This window comes from Notamacropus eugenii, chromosome 4 (genome assembly GCF_028372415.1).
Source record: "Notamacropus eugenii isolate mMacEug1 chromosome 4, mMacEug1.pri_v2, whole genome shotgun sequence".
Lineage (NCBI taxonomy): Eukaryota > Metazoa > Chordata > Mammalia > Diprotodontia > Macropodidae > Notamacropus > Notamacropus eugenii.
In genome coordinates, this window is record NC_092875.1 from 76,405,326 (window position 1) to 76,427,117 (window position 21,792).

Below are 21,792 nucleotides of genomic sequence, written 5' to 3' on the forward strand. Positions count from 1 at the left end.
ATAATGAGGAGTCCAGGATAACTACCTAGGTTGAGGGACTCAGAAGGATGAAGTTGCCCTCAACAGGAATAGGGAAAAGGAGGGGTGGGGGGGCCTTAAAGAAAAAGATGATGAGTTCCGTTTTCAACATGTTGAGTTTGAGATGTGTACTAGACATCCAATCTGAGGCAGTTGGAGACCAGAGATCAGAGGTCAGCAGGAAAGGTAGATCTGAGAATCATTAGCACAGAAAAATGTAAATTAAATCCATGGGAGCTGATGTTCTACAACATCCCCAACATCCCCGACAAGCGACTATTCAGCTTCTACTTGAAGACCTGCAGGGACAAAACGCATGCTACCACTTAAGGTGGCCCTAATCTAAAAGTTACGAAATTTTTCTTCATGTTAATGCCTCTCTGTAATTTTAATGCACCTTCCTGGTTCTGTCCTCTGAATTCTTCTCCCACCTTAGATTATCACTCTAGAGTTGTAAAGAACCTCAGAAACTCGATATCTAGTACAACCCTCTCATTGGACAAAGAGTCATAGGGCTAAGAACTAGAAAAGGTTTTAGGGATCAGTCATCTAGTTTAACCACCTCATTTTACAAATGGGGAAACTAAGAAACAGAAAAGGTAAGTTCACACAAGTAAATAAGCAGTAAAATCATGATTTAAACCCAGGTCCAAGGACACCAAAGCCAGTGCTTTTTCTGACACTACATCCTTTAGCCAAACAGCAGAAATTTTGTTTCTCCTGTTCTCCTTCCCACCTTCACCATCACAAGATATGTGATACCCTGATACTGTTGCCACGCTAAACCTTAAGGGAGGGTCTCACTGTAGCCCTGCCCAGGTATTCAAGATTTCTCCACGCAGCAAGTCCCTTGCAAACCCCTTCAGCAAAAAGTCCAGCCCTGACCAGGAGATATATTAATAGTTCCTGGGCTCCTGGGGGGGGGGGGGGTATGCCTACAGGACACAACAACCTCTCCCCAGAAAATGGAGGGTTCTGAGTTCCTGCTGAGACACTCAATGGCTTAAAATACAATCAGACCCTGTGCCCAGCCAGCTGCTGGGGTGAAATTCAACCCATGCCCTTGGCATGATACCCTGGCGCCAGGTGGGAGATTGTAGGACAGCCAAAAGCCAGGCTTGTAAGGAGTAGCCCAGCACATAGGAAACAGAGTTCGCTAGACCACTCACTCACAGAGTTTGCCATCCAGCAGGGAGGGAGCAGTCCTGTAGGAAGCCCCAGCTCACAAAAAAGGACATCAAGAACACTGAGAGCAGCAGAACAGCTCAATGACAACAAGAGGTAAGGAAGGAATCATGGCATGGTGGAAAATACTGAATTTGGAGTCAGAAAACCTGGGTTCAAATCCTGGCTCAGCTACTTACTAGTCATATAACTCAGCTACTCATTATTCATAATAAATGTTTCTGGATTGATTGATATGACCTCGGACAAAACACAATCTCTCTGGGCCACTGTTTAATCTCTAAAATGAAGGGGTTCAACTGACCATAAGGTGATAAGATTTAGAGTTAGAAAGGATCAGCTAGAGATCAGGTAGTCTAATCCCTTCATTTTATAATCCAACAGTCTATTCATTTGTCAGATGGGGAAACTGAGAGCAAAAGAGAAGGGACTTTTCCAAAATCACATAGCTAGCAAGTAGTTGCTCTGCTACCTGTAAAAAGTCTTATGATTCTAAATCCCTGTGACACCTCTGCCCAATGCTGAAGCCAGTCCCAGTGATTTAGCTGCTACAAGTCTCCTAGAGGCATCTCTATTCAGCTATATACCCATCCAGAGTGGGGAATAATATGGTTGCTGCTTCTCCTTGGGGCAGTGAGAGGGGAAGAGTCCTTCTCAGGATCCCTCTTTTTCCATGGCTGAACCCTCAGAACAAGTAAATGCTTTCTCCATGAGGTATAGAGACAGGCACCATTTAGCAAGAAAAGTACAAAACACTGCTACAATCCCACCCGGCTGACCCACCACAGCCCAGGGACTGCCTAAAAGAACAGAGTGTATCATGGAATGATATTCCAGAAAAGAAAAAGAAACAATAAAGAAAATCTTTTGGGGTTTCTGGAAGAGACCCACTATGTCACAGAAAAAAGTAAGAATGTCTACAGGATAGACCCTATGCTGCCCTGAAGACCTCGGCATGCCTGTTACAGGATAAAAGTCCCTCTAAGTCTCCCCAGGGATTGGTCGGAGTGAGATAGGGCCAACCCAGGGGAAAATTCATATATCTCTACCTCCCTCAATTAGCTTAACCACCAAAGCGAAGAAACACAAAGCAAAAGAAGGATAGAAGGCAGGTTGTAGCAGAAAGAGTCCAAGGAGCCAGAAGACTGGTGTTAGTCTGTTATTAATATAGCACCTTTCTTTCTAAGGCTAAAGGCCTTGGGCTAGAGAGTTCTGCTCTAGTAATCTGTCATTATGTGGTTTAAAAAGACTGCTTTCCTATGAGGGACCTGAAGGGAAAGAAGTGACTGCAGATAGGTAAGGAATAAACTAGACATCCAAAATGGTATCAAACTAAGGCCCCCAATGAGTTCTATACAGAAGAATGAACTATCGAACCTAACTGGGGGTCAGAAGAGAAAAAGACCAGAAGAAAGGCTAATAGAAGAAAGGTTGTTCATGGCGAAGACCCCATACAAGCAAAAGAGGCAGAGAAGGATGAGAGATAAAATTTCTTCTCCTTTTGGCTGCTGATAGGTATATCAACTAGCCCTTTGTTGGATGAGATGGAGACAGAAGAGACAAGGACAGTCCTGGAGCAGCCCTGGCCAGTGAGTAAGGGGTGTCTACTCAATGACAGTTCCAGTAGCCTTGGAGGAATTCTCATTTGAAAGGCCTGACATTCCAGTATGTAGCCAAAATGAACTCGTGCTAGCATAGAACTCTAGAGAGTATTTAAATTCATGGGACTGCTAGCAGCTGATCTTCTGTATGAACCCCAAGCAGAAAATTCATCTCTATAACAGCTTTCTGTGCTCATTTGCTTAATAAGGTCAAAAATTCAATCTCTATCATTACCACCACACATGATGTTTCAAATTAACAACAGTAGCTTCTAGTCATGACTGAACACACCTGGATATCAGAATTATGCCTCAGTCTGCCCCATCCCCCAAAGGGGCTAGGATAGAGACAGAGAGAGGAAAAACAGCGGAGCATGGCAGGGCAGAGGTGTGGCCCATCTTGCAATTCATGGTTATAACAGCTGTAGCACTCCAAGAAGGTCCTGGCAGGGATGAATGCCCAACTCAAATTACCCTGTGATCCTTGGCAAGATGTTCACACAACCCTTCCTTGGACTTTCACCCCTAGACCCTGGAGTGACACAATATAAGGGAAAATAGACCAGGCCAGGGAAAGGAATAAAGCTCACAGCAGCTGATCTGAGGGTGATGACAACCTCCCAAACGCACCGGCTGCCTCAAGTTAGCAATGAGTCCTCTTTGAAGGCCAAAGGTGATCCATGTCACCATGGGACAGCTGACTGTCTTTTCCTCTGCTGCCACCTACTGTTCTGAACTAGCCTATACACCCCCTTTAAGGAAATAGAGACAAGTAAAAGCCAATGAGAATTGGGTTTTGTTACCACCTCAAAAGAAAAGGTGAGACTACAGGTCAGAAATATCATCTCAGCTAGGTATACATATATATATATGTGCATATGCATGCATAAATACATGTGTGCATTTATGTATGTGCACACATGTGTATGCACATGTGTGTGCATGCATTTATGTATGTGCACATGTATGTGAGTATACATGCATGCACACTTTTCTGTTTCCAGTTTGTTGTTGTTCAGTTGTTATTCAGTCGTGTCTGACTTCATGACCCCATTTGGGGTTTTCCTGGCAAAGATCCTGGAGTGGTTTGCCATTTCCTTCTCCAGCGCATTTTACAGATGAGGGAACTAAGGCAAACAGGGTCATACAGTTAGTGTCTGAGGCCATATTTGAAGTCAGGTCTTCCTGACTCTAGGCCTAGCTGTGCCACCTAACCACCACAGATAGATAGACAGACAGACAGACATAAAGATATGTGTACAGATATAAGTATGTAAGTACAGATACAAGTATATAAAACTTTTAGAAGTTTGCAATGTGCTCTCCTCACAATAATCCAATCAGTATTTGTATCTCTATTTTGCAGATAAAAGAAACACATCTCAGGAATTCAATTGACTTGCCCAAGGGTCACATAGCTACAAACATAAAAGCAGAAAGAGGAACTCAGGTCTTCAGACTCTTTGACTAGTGCCTTTTCCATTAAACTGTGGCTATAGAGCCTTCTATCACTTGAGAGGTGAAAAAAAGAAAATACTTAGAAAGCAAGTTTTGTCTCTTATACAACATAGTTACAATGGTAGCAAAGCAAAAAGCTCAGGAAACTCCTTCCCAAGGCCTGGGTTTACTGTAGCTTTGGCCTGACCATTTTCTCCCCTTTATATAGCTATGAGATAACTTCACTGTGGGACCTGACTTTATGATACAAAAAGATACTTTTTAAAACACAAGCAAAAGTAAAACATTTATAGAGCCTTTGCTGAAGAAGATAGGAATAACAAAGTCATGGCATCTGAATGGGACCTCAAAGGTCATTTAATGCAGCCCACACGAGTCCAAATGCGCAATACAATACCTCTGTCAAATGGTTATCTAGCTTCCAGATGAAGATCAGTCAATAAACATTCATCAAGGATCTACTATGTACCAGGCATTCTGCCAAGCACTGGCGATACAAAATGAGGCAAAAGACAGTGCCTGCCCTCAAAGAACTTACAACCCAATGAGGCAGAGAGACAACGAGCAAATAAATACATACAAACAAGCGATATACAAGGTAAATAGGAAATAATTAACAGAAGAAAGGCTATTAGAATTAAGAAGCATTGGGAAAGAGTTCCAAGAGAAGATGGGATTCTAGTTGGGACTTAAAGGATGCCAGGGAAGTCAAAAGTCAGAGACAAGGAGAGAGAAAATGTCTGGAGCTGAGAAATGGAGTGTCATTCATGGTACAGCAAGGAAGAACGTCACTAGATTGAAGTGACAGAGAATGAGGTATAAAACTGGACAGGGAGCAAGGGGAGGTAGTAGGTTATAAAAGGTTTTGAATGTCAGAGGATTTTATCCTTGATCCTGGAGATAATGGGGAAACACTGTAGTTTATTGGGTAGAGAGAAGGGTGTCCTAGTAGGACCTGCAGGTCCTAGTAGGACCTGCAGGTCCAGTGATTGGAAATTCACTATCTCTTGAAGCAGACCATTCTACTTTTGAGCCACCTCTAGCTGTAAGAAAGGTTTTCTTATAACAAGGTAAGATGTGCCTCTCTGCAGTTTCCAACAACTATTGTTTCCTTTCAAAGGCAAAGAAAAACAAGTCGAATCCTCATTCTTTTTTTTAACAGTTCTTGAAAAACCTGAAGACCCCTAATGCCTAACTCCACCCTATGCTCTGAGTCTGCTCATCTCCATCCCCACCTTCTTCAGCCATCTTTGTATGGCATACTCTCCAATCCTTCCACCAACCTGTGAGTTCTTCCTCTTGAACTGCTCAATTTTATTAACGGCTTTCCCAAAATGTTAACAACCAAAAGTGAAAGGAAGTCTAACCAGTTCATCATGATTATCACTTCAATCATTACGGAAACCATTTAAATGCAAAACAAACAAACAAACAAACAAAACCCACAACCTCTACCCTTCCTCTCAGCACATAAGCATAGAGGGTTAACTAGAACAAGCCCTGTAGCCTGGAATCCTAAGACATCCTTTCCTTTAGCTTCATTAATCCTTCTAATCTTTTAGAAAGGGCATCAGGAGACCTTTACCTTCCCCCCAAAACAGACTGAGCAGTCAGACTTGTCCAAAAATCTCTTAGGGACCCTGGTATGTCACAACAAAGTGAAGTAACAGAAATGCCTAACTTTTAAGGGTTACCTGGAGGACAGTCATACCTTCCTAAAGCCATGGAGCCACCACTTACAACAGAAACCTAAGCTGGTTAGACCATGGAATTTGATAAAGTTCCCAAAAGCCCAGGAGAGGAAAAATGATAATTACTCTAAACATCACCAAACATCATCAAATTGAATAGAAGTGTGGTGACATAAAGCAATGGATTTTCAATTAAGAGAACTGAACTAATCCATGGTGTCACAATATTAGGAGACATACTCTTTTCCAGAGTTAAGACCCAGCAAGGAGGCTATAGGTGCCCGGAGCTTAGCACAATTTTTTGCTCACCCTCTGGATGATCTCAACCACAGCAAAATCCCAGAACTGTTTCATACCAGCATCATGTAGTCTCTGAGCTTGGACAATCTAGTCATGAATCAAACTTGTCATACTGTTACTACTAGCCCTCACTGTCAGAGCTATAGATCACTATGTGACCATTGGTGAGATCTCCCCACACTGCCTAAGGCAACCCCCCGAGCCCCCCAGGTAGGAGCTCTGGTACATGAGTCCTGGATGGCAAGCTGTTTTCTTCACTTTGAAATTAAACCTGTTGGATTCTTCATTCTCCTGTCTCTAGCCTGCTCTGTTCAACCCCAGCCATTCATAAGTTAGACTGGTTAGACAAAGGTCTGCCACTATAGAGCTGTGGCCATGGCCAAACTGCCTCCTCTGCTGAGGCCTCAGCTTCCTCACCTTTAAAATAAGGGGACTAAACCAGATGACACAAGATCTCTTTCAATTAAAAATGATGAAGTTCTTAGTAATCCCATTCATTCTAAATCCAAACTTTTTTTTTTACCATAGGGTCCTAATTTAGTCTCTTAGTATTGCACTTCAAAGGTATCTATGGGTTCATCCTTAGTTGAAGAAGACCATGCCGTCAGAGAAATGATGACATGACTTACGCTTGACTTTGTTTTGAGTGAGGGAGGGCTGTGCAGGTCACCAGCCTCACTTCTCTTCCAGAGCCATTTGAATCCAGTGACCAGATATTCATCAGGATGACTGGAGATGAGCCAGGATGAGGCAACTGGGGTTAAGTGACTTGCCCAAGGTCACAGAGCTAGTGAGTGTCAAGTGTCTGAGGCGAGATTTGAACTCAGGTCCTCCTGACTGGTGCTCTATCCACTGCACCACCTAGCTGCCCCAACTTCAAAGGTATACAACAAAATCAAAGGATTTGGAGGTGGGACTCTAGTCCAGCTCTTTCATTTTACAAATAAACAAATTAAAATATAGAGGGGTAACTAACCAAGGTCACACAGTGGTAAGATCTAAATCCAGGTGTCACAATGTCCATACGTTTCAGGTAAACAGATACAGGAATAGACCAGTGAAAATTGTACATGAACTTCTACAGGGTCTCTGAGAAGCAAGCATTTATTATTCTAATGTTTTCCAAGTAACAAATATTCTCAGAAACCAAAGGCTCTGGCTTACAGTCTTTATTAAAGTCAAGGCTAAGCCCTGCCACTAAGAATATTCTGTCCACCCTCTCTCTCCTCACCCACAACCCAGGGAATTAAGCTTCTTTTGTTCCTCCTAGGACCTTCTGACCTTCCTGGATGCATCCATCCACGTAACTACCAGGGCACCAAGCTGGGGACTAACTACAGAATCTGGAGCAATAAAGAAAGCCAGTTCTTCAGGTATGTGTTGGACTAGATGGTCACAAATGACCTTCTCAACTCTAAAATTCTGCGATTCTTAGCAACAAGCCACTAACAAAGTAAAAGATCTCCTGATAAAAGAAATCATTCCTACAACTAGTAGCTCTGTTTTCCTTTTTTCAGATCTATAACAAAGATCTCATGTCTCCCCCTCAGCTCTAGGACCTGGGCAAGCAGAAGAGTTTGAAATCTCCATATGACAACAGCATGTTTTAAAACTCAAAATGAAAAATGACACTTTGGTTTAGTTTTTTTTATACTGAGGGTGCTCTTTGAACAGAGTAGGCCATCAAGGAAGGAGAGCAGTAGTAAATGCACAACAGAAACAGAGAATTACTTCTATGTAAGATACTGCCTTCCACACATACTGACATTATTCATACATTTGTTAATGGAAAGGGAGAAAGTCACATTTATATATAGCACTTTGGGGGCTATTTTTAGCCTTAACCTGTGATTTCATCACTGTGGGTTATTTCCATCACAGAAATTTCTTCTACCAATGCAGATCAGAAAATTATCTATAATTTAGTCTTGGAAAATTGACTGGGTCACTAGAAGGTTAACTGACATACCTATGATCTGCATAGTGTAAGAGGAACATCTTGAAAATACTGACTCCAAGGTCAGCTCTTTTATCCTGTACTATGCTGCCATTTAAGAATATTTACTGTTTAGAAAAAAAATACATAATTGTTTCTCATATAATTCTTTATGTTTATAAGCTGTTATCCTCACAATATTAGGTAATAAATAGTGCAAAACTATCCCTATTTACAAAGAGGCTTATTTCCCAAGAGTAGTATGTTTTGCTGCCAACATTTGAACCCAGGTATACTGACTCTAAGGCCAACATTCTTTCTACAATACTGCATTGACATCGTCTCTAGATTCCAAAATCTCATTGGATAGTCAATAATAGTCAATGCCCAACCAAACAGAATTCTAAATTCTGAGTCTATTCTATACATTTAATTACCAGCTAGGCACCATGACTTATACAAATTTCTCTGCCAATAAGCTACACTGCAAATAGACAGATGGAATGTTAAAAAAAAAAAAAAGCTCTCAGTCGGTGCATGTATCTTTCTCTAAACAAGGGAAGTAATATGAACCACACCACCTCAATTCAGGAAGTTAGAAAAACTTTGCTACCTAGTGCTAATGAAACACTATATATATAGTACACCTTCTCCTCCAGGAACTCCCCAAATGATGGCTCTAATTCACACAAGACAAAGTGAAAGGCTAGGGGCAAACCCACGAAAGAACAAAAGAAATTGTGATTGACTCAATGAGACCAACAAAAGCCCCTGAAGTTAAGATTCTACAGACTGCTGCCCGCCAGTGGGCTCCCACATCCAGTTACCTTTCCAACTCTAGGAAAACTATGCATTCTAGGTTGCAACGAAGGGCAAAGCTGAAATTCAGGCCCTTCCTAAGAAGAGAAGGACATAACTAGCTAGGACTATGAGCATTAAAGCCAACAACTGATGTGTTCATTATAATGACCAAGCTTGGCACTGGAAAAAGTTAAAAAATGCATGTCCCACCCATGGCTGAAGGTAGGAGGCTATGGGTGTGGAGCATTGCGTATTGAATATGCAATCAGACACTGCCAACAAGTTGTGTGCATTTTCCCTTTCATTTTTAATCTGTCACAAGAGATGGCAAGTAGGAGGGCAAATATTTAAAAATCAATGTGCCATCAATAAAAAAAGAAAGGGAAAGAATCCAATAGCTAGTGGATGCCCCATCAGCAAAGAGACATCAGTTAGCTATGCTGCTGAAGGGATTCCTGCTTAGGTGTGTGTAGTGAATTTTAAAAAGCTATCAGCAGACTTAGAGTCAAGAGCAAGTCATTTTAACTCTGAGCTCCAATTTTCTCATCACTAAAATGGGGACAATAACATTGGCACTACCTAACTCACAGACTTCAGTGTGAAAGGAATTTCGTAAAACTTCAAGTGCTATAAAAATATGAACTCATAATATTTGGAGAAAGGACAACCAGGTGGCACAGTGGATAGAGTATTAGGACTGATGTCAGGAAGAATCATCTTCTCTGAGTTCCAATCTGCCTTCAGACAGATGTGTGCCATTAAGTAAGTCACTTAACACTGTTTGCCTTAGTTTCCTCATCTGATGAGAAAATGGCAAACCACTCCAGTATCTTTGCCAAGGAAATCCCAAATGGGGTCACAAGTCAGACACAACTGAAATGACTGAACAACAAACAGTATTTGGAGATAACAGGATCAAAGTTTTGGGGCTAAGACCATAGATATATCATCTAGCCCAAACACCTAAACTACCTTAAACCACAGTTTACAGAAGAAGAAACTGAGGCATTAAAGAGACTAACCCAAGGTGATACATTGCATTCAGTACAGAAGAGTCAGGATTCAAACCCAGATTTGTCAACTACAAATCCAGCACTTCCCACTGCACTGAAATGATTATTTCTCTCTTGTATTAATAACTAATTATTGAAACAGAACCAAGGTTTTTCCCTTTTTCTACTTCTTCCTCCAGAAATCAACCAGTGTGGGAAACCATTCTCAAAGACTTACCCAGTCAGGACTGCTAAGATCTCATCAGACAGTAAAAGAAAATCTAAGTTTAGATAAATAGGTAGATTCCTGCTCATTGTGTTTACTTAGACAGCTCTGGGAAAATGTGAATTCCCCCTTTTGTCAGATAGATGATAGGGAAATTGATAAAGTCTCTTTGACCAAGACTTGGGTGATGCAAGTGACAGTATCAAGACTCATTATAATATTCATTTTCCATTAATTATATGTTAACCAATCAGGGTTGATGTTCACCCTCAGGTGTACCCCTTTATCAAAACACTTTATAAATATTGGGGGTTCAATGACAGGCTCAGTCTCTTTGATTACTGAATGAGCTTGTTTTGTTGACTGCTTTCTAGATGTGTCAATAAAACTGATTTTAATTTACTCAGAAACTCTTGTCAGAAATTTTTACTTGTCAAAGCATCAAACTGCCTCCCAAATCAAACTCCTATATCTGAATTCCCATTCTGCTTCTTGCTTTCTACCTCTCTGAGCTGAGGTGATGCACTATCTTGTTAAGCCTCAGTCAAGAGAAGATGTTGAACCAGTGTTCTCTAAGGTCCCTCCAGATTAAAATATTCTATAACCTTGTGACAACCAAAAGAAGTAATAGCTCTACAGACCCAGCCCTGGTCAAACCTCCTCTGGAGTACTGTGTTCAGTTCTAAGTGTCATGTTGTAAGTCATGTTACTTTTTGGTCATTCTCTTCCTAGTAAATGATCCTTCTCATCTCCTTTGGAGGATCATGATCCATGTCTCACTCTCTATGCATGAATGCCCCATGGCCTTCTTCTTTTGAGTCTCTAACTCTATGATCTTAATAACCCATCATCTTTAAACCAATGATTTCCAATTCCACATAACCAGTCTCTGTCTCTCTCTGTGTTCCCCTATTAAGCACTTACTATGTGCTATACAAACAGAAAAACAAGGCAATTCCTGCTCTCAATTCACATTATAGAAGAGGGAGACAACATATTTAAGTTTTAGCTGCAAATCAAATGGAGGGTCCAATAGTCTATAGGTGCAGTAACAAAGCAGTTGATAAGGCATCACTTTAATGCCATTTTCCATTGATAAACATTGATAAAATGCCAATCTCTGATGCTAAACCATTTCAAAGTGTCAAGGACTTTGGCGGCTAGAATATTCTTTTGTTTAGTAGTTGTGCCAGTTGACAGAACTCAAGTCCACAAGAATTGTTCCCCTAGATGATGGTTGTGGTAGTAAGGCTAGTGGTTTGAGGAGGACTGCTGTTCCCAAGGTTCTTGGGCTTACATGCCCATCAATGTACTTGCTTAGTGGTTAGGATTTGTGAATGCAGGGATGGCAGACCCCTGCTCCACTAGGGTTGCTCCCCTTCATGATGGCTGTGGGAGGCACTGTAATTTCCATGGTTCTTGAGCTCTTAGTTTTGGCCTTTCTCCAGAGGAGTCCAAGGGAAAGTGGTAATCAAAGTGGTGATAGTGGTGGCTTGATATCTCAGACTTAACATGACCAAAACAATTCGTTATTTTTCCCCAACAAAGCATTCTCCTCTTCCCAACTTCCCTAATTTCTACTGATGGCACCACCATCTTGCCAATAACCTAGATTCATAACCTTGGCATGATCCTCTATTCTTCACTCTCCTTCATCTTTCACATTCCAACAACTGCCAAATCTTATTCATTCTCTTTCCACACAATAAAGCTCTCATTCATCCCCTTTCTCTTACACAGCCATCACCCTAATTGGAACTCTCATCAACTCCCACCTAGACTACTACAATATCCTCCAGTCTCTCCTCTGTCTAAACTATCCACACATAGCTGCCAAATGATATTCCTAAAGTATAGATCTGACCATGTCACTACCATGCTCAAGAAGCTGCTACAGCTCTTTCCTCTTACCTTTAGGATAAAATGTCAAAAGGTGGGACTTGAACCCAACTTGATTTCAAACCTACTGCTCTAACCTACTATGCAAAATGTATGCTTGCCAAAAAACTATTTTATGGAGAACTCACAGAGGGCAAGTGATACATGGTGGTCAGAAGACGCGATACAAGGATACTCTCAAGGTCTCTTTTAAGAATTTTGGGATCGATTGTGTGACATGGGAGACAGTAGCACAGGACTGCTCAGCGTGGCGTGCCCACATCAGAAAAGCTACTGTGCTCTATGAGCAAAGCATAATTTAAATAGATCAAAAGAAAGGCAAAATGTGCAAATTCAAGAGTATCCACCCCAAATGTTCACATGGACTATTAGTACTTGACTTGTGGTAGAACATTCCAAGCTCATATTGATCTAATCAGCCACAGTTGGACACACTGTAACTTGACTTAGTGATGTCATTTTGGTCCTTTTTGAGAATAAAGGACAACAGGATAAAATAAAAACTCCTTTGTTAGGTCTTTAAAACTTCACAACCTAACTTTGGCATACCTTTCTAAATTTTCCTCCTTCACCCACAGTGCATTCCAACCACTGGAATGGCCTACCTGCTCTTCATTATCTATATCATTTCATCTCCTGTCCACACCTCATACCTAAAAGGTATGCCCTCCTCATCTCATTCTGCATATATTTTGTCCTTAATGCTCTGTGAGCATGTTGTTTCCTTCCAAAAGAAGGAGGGTCAGGGACATTGCCTGGCACAATAGTAAGGTATTTAATAAATGAATGGTAAAAGAAATGTCAAAGTCAGAATTTGTACCAAGGTATTCTAACTCCAAGTTCAATGTCTTTTCAACTAAGAAATCCACCCCCTCGCTACACCATACTATTTCTTCCTTTAGCAAAATAAACTTCCCAATCAGGAGTGACAGGACACCTCTATCCAGTACCTCACTAATTATTAATAGTGCAACCTTAGATGCCTCGTTCTCCAGCTCCTCCAGGCTACTGTGGCTAGTTAGTTCTATATAATCACTTAAGAAAAACATGCTCAGCATCAAGGTGAATTATTTGAAATCCACAAATGATCCATTTAAAACCTAAAAGCTTGAGAAAAGAAGAATGCCAGGGAAATGCTGGCTAAGGTGGCTTTCCACACACTAGCAACCCCACCTACCCTGTCCCCTCTTTCCCTTTAGAGTCACTGGAAGCTGGCTCAGTCAAAGTTTGCAAAAAAAAGTTATATAAAATTATCTAAATGTCTTTAGATGCTTCAAGTCAAGTGAAGTAGTTAGCAAAATTGAGGGGACTGAGGAGCATCAATTGCCAGTCTTACACAAATCAAGTCTCAAATCTGAGAAACTTCCACGGTAGACTCAAGTATATTAATGAAATAACTGAGAGAAAAGTAGAAGGTTTATACTTAATGATCTGTGTATCAAATTTCCATTGCCTTAACGTAGTAGAGTCAGGGAAAAACTGAACATCGTTCACAAATCAAGGTTTAATCAAGCAAAACTGAGTGTAAGCCCCCAAGTAATCGCCTGTGGCATCTCAAAACATCCTTTGAAAAGTCCTTTCACATATATTACCTCACTTGATTCTCTTTACAACCTTATGAAATAAACTAGACAAGTATTGCTGTCCCTATTTTACAGATGAGATAATTAAAACACACAGAAATTCATAGAATCACAAAGTTGAAAGACATCCAACCTAGACCTATGCAGGAAATGACCTTTACAAAAATAACCAACAAGTAATGCACAATGGACAGCTCTACTTGTTAGGACATCTTTACATTTAGGGGAAATAGGCCTTTCTGCAAATAAGCTAAAAGCTGAGTTTCAAACTTGTCCTCTGAGACAAGCAAAAGGTCAAGCAAAGAACAAGTCCATAGGATAATCTGGAAGACAGCAATCATGTCTTCCATAAGTCTTCTCCTTTCCAGACTAAATATCCCCAGTTCTTCAACCCACACTACAAGGCATAATTCCAATTCTCTCTTCACCAATTTTTTCTCTGTCTCTCTCTCTCTCTCTCTCTCTCATATCCTGATCACCCTCCTCTGTACAAACTTCAGTTTGCCAGCGTCATCCCTAAAATGTGTCACCTAGAAGTGACTACAACAGTCTAGATGTAGACAAGAGAAAGCAGGAGTATTGCTGCCCTTGTTCTAGGGCAGTATATTTCCCTAACTTCCTGACACAAAGCCACAGGATTATAACCATAGGAGTTGCAAGTGTTCTTAAAGGTCACCAAATCCATCAACCTTTTCTAAAATTTCCACTACAATTAAAAGATATGCTTTTAATTGTTTAATTTATCCAGCACTATTCTAGGCAAAGTGTTCCATCTATCTGAGCAAATACTTTAAAAACCTGCTACTGTACTCCAAACATACTCACAGGACAACCTACTTCCCTGCTACAAGAAGTCTAAGCATTAGAATAACCTCAGTGGGAAATTTTCAGCTGCCTGTGTCAGTACCAACAAGAGGGTGTTAAGTCCAAGCTTGAGTTTAATAAGCAGGGTTGGACTAGGTAACCTCTAAGGTCCTTTCCAGTTTTAGCATTCTATGACAATGATCTGACAAAGGCCTTCCTGAAGTAATCAACTTCTGTGCTAAAAGTACTAGGATTCTTTAGGCTGTGACATAATCTGCCAGAGTTGAAATTCTCATCCCTGAAAACGTTACCATGCTCATGTATCAAATACTTTCTTCTGTCTCTGATGTTTTGATAGGAGTTGAAAATGTTATTTACTGAGAAGGGCTGCTGAGTTTGCTGGTGCAGCAAGTCTGGAGATTGCAGTATTAATATCCCAGCATATATCTCCTTACAGAGTCAGTGACAGGTGCAAAAAATGTTCCTGCAGTTTCTGCTCTGAACAGTACCTTCACTTCCACCAGCTCCCCTGAGCTGCTTGCAGCTCAACTCTAGGGCTGTCCCTAGACCAGAACCCACAACCTTCCCAAACCCAAAAGGGTCTGTGGCACATAGTACACATACTGTTCACAGAACAGGTAGCTTTTTAGAAATGAAAGGGCTTTAGGAGGTTGTATGAGCCAAATCCTTCATTGTGAGAGGACTCTAAGGCTCAAAGAGCTGAAAGGACTTGCTCCCCAGCCACTTCACAAAGACGCACACCCTGATCCCACTTCTTCCTGGCCCAACAATATAAACCTCTAAAATGTGCCATGTGCCACAGGGGCCTGCACTGTGTGAGCTGGACATATCACTTGCCCTCCTTAGGCCTATTACCTTCTAAGTTAAATGGTCTCTTTCTGGCTTCTAACCGTGGAACTCCAAGTGCCTCAGCCAGAAAGAGGCTGAGGGGCTGAACCTGTAACTTCAAGACTAACAATCCTTAAAACAGAAAGAAAGATTCCTCCTTAATGGCAGAGAAGTATCAAAGTCAATCCATATTATTTTTCGACATCTCTATTACAGAGATGAAATCTACCTCTCACAAAGATGTCCCTGTCTCTGCTAGTTCTGCCCTCAGTAAACCAATCATAACAAGTTCAATCACTCCTCTATACAAACAGCCCTCCAAAATGTGAAGAAAGCATGCCCCTAGCTAAGTCTTCTCTCCTCTTTTCCAGAATAACTTGGTCTCCAGTCACCTCATGGCATTATATTCACCCTATGAACTATCAAGAGTAATACTTTCCTGGAAACAGTCATTCCTTCAACAAGCATTTATTAAGTTCCTGTTCTGTTAAACACTAGAGATACTAAGTTGGGTAAAAAAAAAATTTATTTTTGAAGCAATTTTTCTATATGAAAATAGGCTTACTTTCCCCTGCTTTGCTCCCAAATTTCCTCAACCTTTGCTTTATTACACGGATAAAGGCAACTAGACAAAATGAAGGATTAGAAGTCAGAGGACCTAGGTGCTCCTCCCAGCTTAACTTCTTACTGTGTAACCTAGGGAGTTACTTAACCTCTTAGGCCTGCAGCTTCTTCAACTGTAAAACAAAGGGAGGCCTCTAAGATTCTATCCAACTTTTTACAGTTATTCGTGGCTTTAAAAGCTACATGTCCTCTCCACTATGATCCCTTAGATTTATGAATTTCATCAAGAGCTGACCCCAAATTGTTTTGTTTCACAGGCAAATCTGTCTTGGAAAACCTAGCTCTAATTAGTTCTGTGGTTGCCAGTTTAAGGGGCTGGTGACACACAGGCTCCTCTATAAACTACAGAACCTAAAAGTGCTATCCCCTCTCAGCAGGCAAGAACACATTCAAAGATGTTGATGAATTATCAACAAATAATAATGCATTGTCCCCAAATCCAGTCAACGTTCAGTCATTCTGAACAGTGGATACAAAGCAACATCTTTCTTAAAAGGAACCAAGTGATCTCATTGTTAGAAGACAGAAATGGGAGTAGTTGCAGGTGAGTGTAATTTCTTCTGTGTAATTATACCCTGTGAAGGGGGAACTATTTTAATTTCAATGGTATTAAATACAACAAAACCCAAAAGCAGCCTAATTAACTTTAGCATATATGATGAATTCTACATGTCAAATGAAACCTTACTTTTTTTACAAATGTTACAACAAGGGCAAGGAAAAGGAGAAGGAAACTATTTTACAAAGACATAACAATCATAAAGTTAAGTGAACTTTGAGATCTGATCCAACCCCCTTAATCTTGTTCAGTTGTTTCAATTGTGCCCAACTCTTTGTGACTTCATTTGAAGTTTTCTTGGCAGAGAGACTGATTTGCCATTTCCTCCTCCAGCTCATTTTACAGATGAAGAAACTGAGACAAACAGTTAACTTACCCAGAGTCACACAGTCTAATAAGTATCTAAGGCTGAATTTGAACTCAGGTCTTCCTGACTCCTGGTGCTCTATTCACTCTACCACCTAGATGTCTTTTATCTTATAGATGAATAAAAAATGGTTAAGGACCTATAGGAGGAATTCTCACAAAAATCTTTTAAAAGGGAAAGGGTAGCAGTAATTACATCTCCCAAAAAATAAAGACAAAATATAGGGGATACAGTACTGGACTTGGAGTCAGAAAGACTCAGGTTCAAATCCTGCCTCAGACTCACTAATTGTGTAACTTAACTTCTCTCAGGTTTAGTTTGTTCACCTGTAAAATGAAAAGGAGTTAAATTATACGACCTCTAACATCTCTTCCAACTCTAAATCTATGAACCTACGATCCAGTAGGTTGACATAATGATGACAGATACATAATATTAGAAGTCCTAGACTGAGGAATCAAGAGACAGTGTATATAGTTTATAAAAGAAACCTGGAAAATTAGAATTCAGTTCTGCTACTTACTGTTTGAATGTGGGTCTCTGTTTCCCATAAAATGAGAGAATAAGATTAGATGATCTCTACAGTGCCTTCATGCTTTAAAACCCATAACCATAAGAACTGGGAAAGGCCTAAATCCTGATGGCTTCATGTGTAGTAACTTCAGCCTGATAAGACTCAAGTTCTAGACTAGACCTAAGACAGACTACTTTCCACATTTTTATCGATTTTGAAATGGGCAGATTGTTTTAGCTGACATCCTGAGATTATAAGATCCCCAGGAAGGCTTATCAACTGTACTGATCAGACAGGACAAATCTGGAGATGCCGTTGGCAAGGCTCTGCTATCACCTTCCCCCTAAATAAGAATTACAGCAAAGTGCACAGGGCACAAGCTCAGGAGAAGGGGTATTCTATACCCCTACAAAGGTGTACAAACGTCAAACAGGTGACAGTTGATAATGTTTAATATAAAATTTTGGAATAATCTCTTTGTTCTCTCTGAAGCAAACTCAGAGGGTGCCTCTTCCTATGTTAACAAAGCCAGCCAAGGCTGACTCTACATTCCTTAGGAGACCTTTAACCTAGGACATTATCTTGAATAATGGGACTTTCCTTTATATCTTATTATCTATAGACATATACTATGTTATGGCATATTAATGGTAAAGAAAATATAGACATCTTAGGTCGTAATTTCTATTGAACTTTGTTTACCCTTTTCTACGTCAATTATCTGTTTAGGGCAGGAAGCCTGCCACTCACTAGTGGTGGGATTTCTTTCCTTGTCACCAAGACGTATGTTTACACAGCCTGGAATCCCAAGGCCCAACTGACATTACTTTGTTAATTGTCTTGTCTTACTGAATTTATGATTTGTTCAACTAGGAGAGTTCCTTTCTCATGGCAAAATGTATATAAGCCAGAAGATTTCTGCACTGGGTAGCCAGAACATTTCTGGCTCCATAATACATTATGTTAACGTTTTCTTTAATAGGGAATTGATTAATTAATTAAATCATAAAATGTATGCATTTAGCCTGTTGCCTTTTCTTAACCAAGTTTTCAGGTCAACACAGTTGATAAGGTACATGGTGCATCCAGGTTGGTGCAAGTTCTCCTCGCTCCCACCAGGATCTGAAGACTGCTACCTCCTCCTAACCAGGAATAGGATAAATCGATACATATTGATCAACTCGGTGCCTGCTATGAACCAGAGCAGCAACAGTACAAGGGAAAGTGGGTTCAGGACACCCAGACCCAAACCTGGCCAGGCTCGTCATTCATTACCAGTGTGACCTGGGCCAGTCATTTCCCTTCTCCCGGCCCCAGCTTCTCCTTCTTTACAAGGAGAGACTCTTCCAGCTCGGAGAAAACTAAACCTGCTTCTAGCACAACAAGAATAACCAAACATCCCGCACCGGGACCCTCCACCCCTGCCCCCAGGCTCCATCTGCACGTCATAAATACCGCTCCCCACCTCCCTGAACATGCGCACTAACACCTACCCGCGGCCTGAGGCACTTCGTGCTCTAACTGCGCCTGCGTCCTCCTCTCAGCCTCAGAGCCCGGGGCTGTTTGGGGTTTGGGGTCACGGGACTATTTAAGGTTTGCGTTGAGTCTTGGGGTTTTGTTGGGGCTTTTTGTGCGGCAGGGGTCTTCTCGATCCTGAGGAGAGTCTCCGTTGCGCTTGTGGCGCTCCTCCCCGTCTCCTTGCCCTTCCTCCCCCCTCACTCCCACCCCCAGCCAGATGAGTTTGTCTCTCCTTACCTCACAGTGCTTCATGGCTCCCTCTCACCCACGAGCCGCAGCCGCCTCCTAGCTCGCGACAACCACTGCTGAGAGCCTCACTCCTGGCTCACACCCGGCCTAGGCTACCAACGACGCCCGCCCACCAGCCCCCTGCCCCTCCCCCTCCCACCTCGTGCGCGCCTCGCCGGCCAATCAGCGCCTAGTGGGAAGACACGAGGGGGAGGGGAGGAGGGAAGCGCTCTCACCTTTGACCTAGCACCACGCGCGAGGCTGCGCAGGATCCCAGATGGTTACCTCCTCGCGCCACACGGCTGACCAATGAGCTTGTGGAACCGGCGGCCCGCTGAGGGGTGGTAGGACCAGACGGGGGGGGGGGGGGGCGATGCAGCTCTCGCAGCCAATCAGGAGAGGGAGTAGACTCTGCCCTTGCCTCACCCCCACGCTTCCCTATGGAAACCGAAGGTAGTGACGGTTATTGGAGGCGGGGAAAGCAGCGGTTGAGTGACAGGAGCGTGGGACGAGCCGAAGCAGGAGCAAACATGGCGGGCGGGGGAACCCAGTTGCGGGACTGATAGGTGGGCATCTGCGGACCCTGGGCGCGGGGATGACCATCTGACCCAAAGACCTACCCCTGGAAGATAGGAGCGGGCCGGCCTGGCGGGCTGAAGGAACTGGGGGCGTGTGGCGCCCACTAGGCCGCAGGGGAGCCTGGTGGTGAGGGGGTCCCTTGAGGTCTCTCCATTTCTACAGGCTTGGGGGGAAGGGGCGCGGGAAGGGGGAGCCGCGTGGTCCCTGTCTCCCATAGGTAATCATATATACATATATAATTTGTTGTTCAGTCATGTGTGACTCCTTGTGACCCAGTTTGGGATTCTCATGGCGAAGATACTGGAGTGGTTTGCCATTTCCTTCTCCAGCTCATTTTACAGATGAGGAAACTGAGGCAAGCAGGATTAAGTGACTTGCCCAGGATCACATAACTAGCTGGTGTAGGAGGTTGGATTTGAATTCGGGAGCATGACTCGTCCTGACTCCAGATCTGGTACTCTATCCACTTAGCCACCTAGCTACCCCTACATATGTGTGTATATATGTATATATACACACATACACATATGTACCTTCATATTTTAAAAATATATCCATCTGCCTGCCTACCAGTATTCTCCAGTTTAACTGGAAGCCCCCTGAGGTCAAGATGGGGAAATCTGCTTAAAAGATAATTGTTGCATGGGATTGAATGAATCCTAAAGTCTTTCTTTCCTGGACAACCCTGCCTTGCACCATAATAGCAAGAATTGGCCTCAACTAGATAACATTTCAGCAAGCCTCTCTGTAGCAATTTTTAAGCCATGGGAGACATCTGGGTCAGAAAGGAAAGGACACCAAACTTGCAGATTTGAGTTCCAGCCTGCCTATCTGTAACACATGATGTTGAACACCACTTTTTCTAGACCTCAAGCTTTTCTTATCTCATTTTGGAGAAGAGGTTAAATCAAATCTTTATGTTCTCTTCCAAGTGATGAATCCTAGGAACCCACTGTAGACTGGGTTCTTACCCTTTCTGTTCCCAAAGGTCAATAGAAAATGGCTAACTCCTTTAGAGAAGGGAACTCCTCTCTTGGCATAGTATATTCAGGCAAATTCTAGTGCAAAGAAAATTAAGTGGGAGTCATGAGACTTTTCTTCAAATCCCATCTCAATTATTAACTGTGTGACTTTGGTCAAGCCTTCTCCATACCTCCATTTCCTCATCTGTAAAATGTCTAGATGGGATTAGATGGGTCTCTCAAGTCCCTAACAGCTCATTTTGTGTGATTCTATGATTCTCTAACCTGGTTTGGGGCTTAGGGAGCTGAGATTGGCATTTGTTTACTCCTAGGTTTAGCCAGATGGGGCATGACCCAAAGAATGTTCAGAGGATCACACTTTTTCACCATTTTCATTCTTTGCTCTCTCCCCCAACAACAGGTGTCCAACTACCAATCAGCACTGAACTGCTCACTTTCTGGTAGGTGGGTCAGACTGTTGCATCCAGCCAGAAGCCTTTGCAACCTGAATTGAAGCCAAAGACAGACACCAGAATCAGTAAAGGTAACCCACTGACTTACATGGAAATAGAAAAGACTTTAAGCACATTCCAAGTCAATGAGTCATCCTGGTTTATGGAAAACTATGATTTTCCATTACCTTTAGTTCATTCTTATTGGGAAGCTACAGTGCCCTACATCAGTTTATCACCCTTTTGCTTGCTTGCCGGGGGGAAAGAACTAATAAGCTTTCTAGAGTCATGTCGCAGTCCCACAAAACTACCAATATCAAGTAGAAGGAGAAGGCAGGCAGTGTAGTAGGTAGAGAGCTGGCCTTGGAACACAGAAGAAATGAGTTCATGGTCTACCTGTGATACACACTGAATATGGGACTCTGAGGAAGTCACTTAACTGCTTAGTGACCTAGGTGTGGGACAATAAGTTGAGGAGAAAGTGCTGACCATCTGTAGGAAGAGGGAGTTTTCTCATCCAGAAATTCCCTGTACCAGTGTAATCACAGGTGCAATCCCTGTCCCCATCAAGTAGAAAGCACTGAGATTAAGAGTGATCAGAAGCAATCTCATTTAATTTTGCTGAGCCTCAGTTTTCCACCAATGT

The 21,792-nt window shown here is 42.1% G+C and overlaps 2 protein-coding genes across 6 annotated transcripts in view; one reads left to right on the plus strand and one right to left on the minus strand.

The window, feature by feature from the left end:
* Positions 1-19,470, minus strand: part of TECR (trans-2,3-enoyl-CoA reductase) — a 31,684-nt gene extending 12,214 nt beyond the window's left edge. The window contains exons 1-2 of one of the 4 annotated variants that reach the window (XM_072602070.1): positions 18,683-18,860; positions 17,417-17,433 (exon numbers count right to left, since the gene is read on the minus strand). Coding sequence is in view for 2 of the 4 variants with exons in the window: in XM_072602068.1 (XP_072458169.1) it covers positions 17,417-17,433; positions 18,683-18,845 (180 nt within the window). In the remaining 2 variants the exon portion in view is untranslated. Of the gene's footprint in view, positions 1-17,416; positions 17,434-18,682; positions 18,861-19,162 lie in introns of those variants that run through there. The other 3 variants (XM_072602068.1, XM_072602069.1, XM_072602071.1) reach the window with 3 other exon arrangements.
* A 163-nt stretch (positions 19,471-19,633) lies between these two features.
* DNAJB1 (DnaJ heat shock protein family (Hsp40) member B1) overlaps positions 19,634-21,792 on the plus strand; it is a 28,143-nt gene continuing 25,984 nt past the window's right edge. For both annotated transcript variants that reach the window (XM_072602073.1, XM_072602072.1), the window contains exons 1-2: positions 19,634-19,719; positions 21,116-21,238. The gene's annotated coding sequence lies outside the window, so the exon portion shown is untranslated. The remainder of the gene's footprint in view (positions 19,720-21,115; positions 21,239-21,792) is intronic.